The 6,416-nt window shown below is 32.5% G+C and overlaps 1 protein-coding gene across 2 annotated transcripts; it reads left to right on the plus strand.

Moving 5' to 3' along the window:
- Positions 1 to 284: 284 nt before the first annotated feature.
- On the plus strand, positions 285 to 5,552 carry LOC148629550 (lysozyme P-like). 2 transcript variants are annotated; one of them, XM_088553407.1, is made up of 7 exons: positions 336 to 368; positions 2,514 to 2,586; positions 4,033 to 4,121; positions 4,455 to 4,535; positions 4,698 to 4,862; positions 5,205 to 5,283; positions 5,472 to 5,552. In XM_088553407.1, the coding sequence occupies exons 3-7, from the start codon at positions 4,079 to 4,081 to the stop codon at positions 5,533 to 5,535; spliced, it is 432 nt and encodes a 143-aa protein (XP_088409533.1). In that variant the 5' UTR covers positions 336 to 368; positions 2,514 to 2,586; positions 4,033 to 4,078; the 3' UTR covers positions 5,536 to 5,552. The 2 variants fall into 2 exon arrangements, with proteins under 2 accessions (XP_088409526.1, XP_088409533.1); XM_088553400.1 differs by lacking the exon at positions 2,514 to 2,586 and having other exon boundaries at positions 285 to 368.
- Positions 5,553 to 6,416: the final 864 nt, after the last annotated feature.

Genomic DNA, 6,416 nt, shown 5'->3' on the forward strand with positions numbered 1-6,416 from the left:
TTTTGGCGATAACCTGAGCGACTGTGACAGAAAAAATAATCTCTTAAAAGTTAACGGTTTTGTTAAACCACGCTTTTAATGGTTTGGGAATACAGCACTTGCACCTTTCAGTGTTGTTATGAAAATAATTTAGAAAGCAGATAGAATCTGAAAACAATTGAAAATTGAATTTTAAAACAAAATTTTAAAAAAGTGCTCTCTTCTATCAATAAAATTATTGTACTAAGTGTACTAAATGTATTTCCTAAAATAATTCAACCATGATAAGATATATTATATGAAGCCGACAATCTACAAGATTTTGCCGGCATATATAAGGTCCATTCCTTTGATAACCTATATTTGGTAGGCAAGTGTCTCTCTTTGAGGTATGTAAAAAGTACATTAGAATAGTATTCCAGACATCACAAAACATGACAGAAGCAAGTTTGAAAAGCAAAAACAAAAAAAAAACCAAAAAACAAAAACAAAACAATAACAAAACAATAACAAAAAAAAATCCTATACTAGTACACATTGCAATTAAGAAATGACTGGTAATCATCAACTAATTACGCCGTTTTGAGTGTATCAAATATACCTATTTTATACACATATAAAATAATTTTGCAACACAAATGAATGTCTACTGGTAAACCTCGGCTGCCCAGTTGGTACCTTAGAGTAATTTTAGTTTACGAAAAAAATAATAATATAATAAAAGTAATCGATCGTTTTTCACCATGATAGTACATATTTTTCCTCTAGACATACTCTTTTCTATAACTGACTATCATAATTGATCGAAGAAACACAGTGAGTGATTCTGCAGGTGCCCTGATTCATGCTGTGATAATATATTCCTACCTGATTATCAAATAGAACATTTAATTTGTTGTACTTTTTTATCAAGATATTTAATGTCTGTATTTTTAATGTCTTTTTAATTTTATTATTTAACTTTCGCATATGATTTGCATAGATATGTAGTTGGATGCCACGTTATGCTGCAGATCCTCGCCGTGTTTACTGCCATAGGGGCATAGTTCTAGCTTCATACGAGATTAAAACGTACCTCTTAAGGTTCATACACGTGTGTTCTACGTGAGTTTCTTGCATGTACAAGAACGGGAAGTTTACATGAAATGATTGGTTAGCTTTGAGCATTACCCAGTTTTCGATTCAGGCACTGAGGCTCGTTACAAGACTATATAGGTCATATACATTAGCACGCCCCGATATTTATGAATATTCATTACCATTCGTTCCCTGGTCAATATATTTAGCGACCAAAAGATCGCTACAACGTACCTTTTTTTTTTTTAAACATATCATACACATGCGTGTTTTATTGCTTGTATTAGAACGGGAAAGAGTAATCAAGGGAACCAAGGTTCTAGTGGAAATCAAAAGAAAGAAAGTAATCCAGGGACAAAGACCAAATATTTAAAACAGACATACACAACAAAGAACATTACGTAACGAAAATAATACATACAAAGTAACAAAAGCAAAGGAACTACTCGGACTCCACTAAAGACTGGGAGCATTATAGAAACATCCGCCGAGTTGCTCATAAAAAGTCAAGTCCGGGGTAGACTAAAGAGGAAAGGAAAACTTTGACACGATGAACAAATAAGTTGTCATTGTGCAGATGGATACACTATAACGATCCACGAGTTCATGATGGCGACGATAAAATTTCTGTAGTGATGACTTCAATCTTGTAGCAACACAACCCTGGTCCAGAAGCCTTAGTGTAACAGCGCGAAAATTTGTGTAGTTACAGCACGCTCTGGCAAAACGTATGAGTTATGATATGAAAACTCCATACGCAGGTGATGAAGGGATGTTGCCACTGTTGAAATGAAAGTTGACAGTTCTGAATGAAAAGTTATCATGTTTGTCGTAAAGTTTGGTCAATAGTTTTCCTTTACCATCGATTTCTAAGTGTAGGTCAAGAAATGAGGCTGACTTCACAGTGTCTATAGTATCCTTTATCTCAAGTTGTTTGGGGTAGATGCGATGTATCAAATTCCCTAAAAGGATTGTTTAAAGATAATACGTCATCTATATAGCGGACACTGAGATTAAAGGACCTAGCCAAACGATATTCTTTCTTTCGGATCAGATCAGCCTCATAAGAGTGAAGGAATAGGTCTGCAAGTAAAGGGGCACAATTTGTTCCCATTGGAATGCAGACCGTTTGTTGAAAATCACGTCCACCAAATTGGATAAATATGTCGATTATAAATTCATGCATTTTGTAAACATCTTCCTCTGTATATTTGAAGATGATTTGGAATTATTTCTTACAAAGTATGAGGAATCTCTACCAAGAACTATATATTTGTATCTAGGTGTACCATCTTTTTTGGAAAAACAACGATGTATAATGTTTTTTAGTCGAGATTTTAACTGAGTATGAGGAATAGAAGTATACAGTGTTAAAAAAAACATAGGTTTTAATGCTATTATATTCAGATAATAGTCTTGAAACGGATTGTCTCCAAAAGATCTTTCGAATTTTTCAGGATCCACATTGAATTTATACCACCACGGGAGTAACAAGTGGTGTGGTAGGACTGCAGATCCTCTTTGACAGTTGTGAGTATTGAAGTTAAAAGTTTTGAAAGAGGTTTGGTGGTAGATTTTGCAGATCCAACTATGAAACTTTGTTTGTATGGATTCTTATGGATTTTAAGATTCCAGTACATAGACGGTAAATCACAATCATCGTCCTTTGTAGAGACACCAAAAGAGGATAGCACAGATTTATGGTTTTCCACAATCTCTTCTTTGGAGGGTGTGGTAGCAGTATAGGTCTTATCACTGCTATTATTTTCTACGTCTGCCTCTGATAATAAACATTGGATGTAAAACGTTTTGCAGACAAAAACAATGTTGTTTTGGGCTTTGTCTGCTGGTACGACAACACATTTGTCATGTTAGTAGACAATATTTTAGCTATATCGGTGTCTTTGAAAACCGATGTAGCCTTGGCACTCATTGACTTACTTAAAACTTTCATTCGTTTCAAAATTAAAAGTAGTGACCGTGAGTATTTGACGATTGGCGACTTTGAATACTTCAGTCTTTGATTTTTATTAATTAACATCTTTTGACAACATTTTATCGTAGAGCATTACTTGATAGTTCTATCTTGCTGATTTGCTTTAGTTACTTTGTATGTATGATTTTAGTTACTGTATATTCTTTGTAGTATATGTCTGTTTTCCATGTCGGGTCTTTGTCCCTGGATTACATTCTTTTGATTACCGCTATAACCTTGGTTCCCTTGATTACTCTTTAAAAAAGCGACTAGCCCAGCCCTGTTATCTCAGTTCCCATTAAATAGTAAATAATGAAAAAAAACCAAGCATAATATTTTAAATTTTGATATGCTGTACATCTGTTTCAAGGAGATACCTCTCATCAACAAGATTATAATAAAAAAAGGAAAATCTAAATCCAAAAACGTACAAGAACTACTCAAAACATGATGAATGAACCATCTCTTACAAATCCTATTTACACCGGTGTATTACTACTATCTGATCCACCCACTAACCTTATAACTAATACAGTCTCTTCTGTCTCATTAACATACCATAAACGATTTAAAGATGACACAGGACGTGTGAAATCCAAAGTTCACGACATTTTTGCCTTTCTCCAGCCTATGCAGTACTTTCACAATTGATCCGTTTCTGCCGTACACGTGATTGGTACACTGCTTTTTAGAAGAACAATAATACCGTAGAATAAGCTTTTCGGAGGGCAATATCCATCCACTCTTTATATCACCATTTAAGAAGTTTTAAGAACGTATCAAAGGTAGATTAACCCATGTAAAGTTTCTATCTAATAGTTTCGGTTCGGTATTTTTGTCAATTTTAATTTGACATTTTTGTAGAGTATCGTTTTCTTAGGTTTTCTTTGATTTTCTTTCCTGACTCAAACAAAAACAAGCAATATAATTCAAAGAAAAAAATATATATCAAAATCAAACACTGTGAACAAACTAAGGCTTTCATTTATGAAATGTTGCAGCATCGTTATTTCTTGAGGTACTATTAGTGTGGAAAAGTCACCAATCATGCTAAAGTTTCTAATTTTACTCCTGACGACTATCATTGGAGGTAACTATTTTATATATATGATACCAAACAAATAATTTTTGAGGCAATTGTATACTTGCTTTTCATTCGATTATTTGATGTATTGCAGAAAGAAGCACAATGTTACAGTGAAACTCAAATATATTAATATTGGATGAATTATTGCTCAATTTTTATCTAACAATATTGCAACAGCAAAATAGTCCCGATAAATATAACATAAATTACAATTAAGCAAATACATTGTTAAGAACTGTGATTCAGCATTTTGGTTATTTCAATATTCGAAATAATGAGCGGAGTATTTCACTGTCGATCAATTAAATTTCGTTTTCATTTTTATCTCTTTGATAGCACAGGGTACGACCTTCACGAAATGTTCCTTGGCGAAAGAATTGGCGAGACACAGTATCCCAAGAAGTGATATCAAACACTGTAAGCACTTACTTTCTTAATGATAAAATATTGTATAACGACACATATGTACATGTGTAGTATAATTTTACAAAAATCGATTCATGCATTAATCTTTTGATGTCTGATAAGGTCAAGTTTTACTGTACTTATATAAGTCATAATGCAAAGTTTTTTTTTCAGACGTTTGCATGGCGCAACACGAATCAAGTTTTCATACAGGGACAATAAGCCGGGCAAACAGCGACGGGTCACATGATCACGGTCTTTTCCAGATCAATGACTACTGGAATTGTGATCCTCAAAATGGCAGGTCATCAAAGAATGGATGTGGGCATCATTGCTCAGGTTTTCTCATTTTCTTAAATATTTTAGAATTGGTTCTTTGAAGCATGGCGAAGGAAGTGTTGTCCGACTTCAAATTGGTTGATGCATATTGTTTAAATTTATATCATTAAATGTTAAGTTTGTTTGTATAACGGACAAGGCACATTTAATATGTTCCAGTATAAAGAAACTAAAGCCCGATTTTAAAAATAAATTTGTCTTCGAGTCTTTAATTTTTGATTGCTCAAAATTTTAGTTGAGGAGTGATTTGAAGAACAGACTATTTTCAGATTTATCATGAAACTGGTTCTTGATAAATTTACTATCTTTATTTAATTGATAACTGTCTAAATTTGTATTCAGATTTCAGGGATTCAGATATAACAGACGACTTGGAATGTGTTCTAAAGTTAAAACGAGAACATAATGGTTTCGGATTTTCGTAAGTTTACTTTTAAATGGTGTAAGTAAAGTATCACAAACCATACAATACTTGATAAGAATTCGTTTGCATAATCACTTAAGTGTTCTCTGGTAAAGAGTAACATAAATATTTTGAATAATCATACTTTAATTTTATGGATACGTTTACCAATTGAATATATTCATATAAAAAAGTTCTCTTTTCAGGTATGCCTGGCGCGATAATTGTCAACATATTTCTGATAGCTACCTAAGTGGCTGTCTTTATTAAAAGTCTTGAAGCATTTAGCTATGTTGTTGTCTGTTTGAGTTACTTGGTTATTGTAGGAGGTATGGCGTTCTTATTGGAATATGACAGATTTCACAGATTTCAGAGACCTATTTACACTTGACTTGCCATTGCATATAATATTACATTTTCCGTTGTTTCATTCTGAAATGTCTCTTACCTGAAAGATTAATGATACAATATTTTTTATTGCATCGATCCGTTGGCGTCAAAAGGTCTTTCGGAGACAAATCTGTTGGCTTTAGAAAAAATGTTAAATTTAAATTAGAGTACTAGTTTATTGAACACATGGAAAAATTAGTAAATTCATATGAAACATATGGAACTAAAAAGAATGAAATGATTTTAGAAAAACGGACAAAAAAAAAATCAAAAATCAAGATCAAAATCAAACAAACAAACAAGCAAACAAACAAAACACAAATAAACAAATAATAAATAAACAAAACACAAAAAAAAACACAAAAAAACCAAACCAAAACAAAACAAAACAAAAAAAAAACAAAACAAAAAAAAAACAAAACAAAAAACAAAAACAAAAAACAAAACAAAATAATTATCAAACATGGACTATACTGTTTTCATAATAGCACCACTAACAAAATAATCTATTTGATCACGCCGTTGTCAGTTGAAAGTCGACTCGAAATAGATAGGATAAATGGACAAAAAAATTGATATAAAGCAGACCGGACCGTGTAGTTGCAGATTTCGAAATTCAAATGTCGATATCCTTTACACGTGCTACAAGGAGTAACCCCTATCAAAAACATAAGTATTATGTACATAGGATGTTCGATCTACATCCAAAAAGTAATAGTATACAAGAAGTGGTAAAAACGTGATGCACTATCTCTGAAAAA

Source organism: Perna viridis, chromosome 1, assembly GCF_037379345.1.
Source record: "Perna viridis isolate PV_CMFRI_1.1 ecotype Kerala chromosome 1, ASM3737934v1, whole genome shotgun sequence".
In the NCBI taxonomy this organism is placed as follows: domain Eukaryota; kingdom Metazoa; phylum Mollusca; class Bivalvia; order Mytilida; family Mytilidae; genus Perna; species Perna viridis.

Excerpts from the sequence above, each read along its gene's own strand:
- LOC148629550 (XM_088553400.1), top strand. The coding sequence starts at position 4,079 with ATGCTAAAGTTTCTAATTTTACTCCTGACGACTATCATTGGAG. Across the intron at positions 4,122-4,454 it reads CCTGACGACTATCATTGGAG|CACAGGGTACGACCTTCACG; the intron begins GTAACTATTTTA and ends TCTCTTTGATAG. Across the intron at positions 4,536-4,697 it reads AAGAAGTGATATCAAACACT|ACGTTTGCATGGCGCAACAC; the intron begins GTAAGCACTTAC and ends TTTTTTTTTCAG.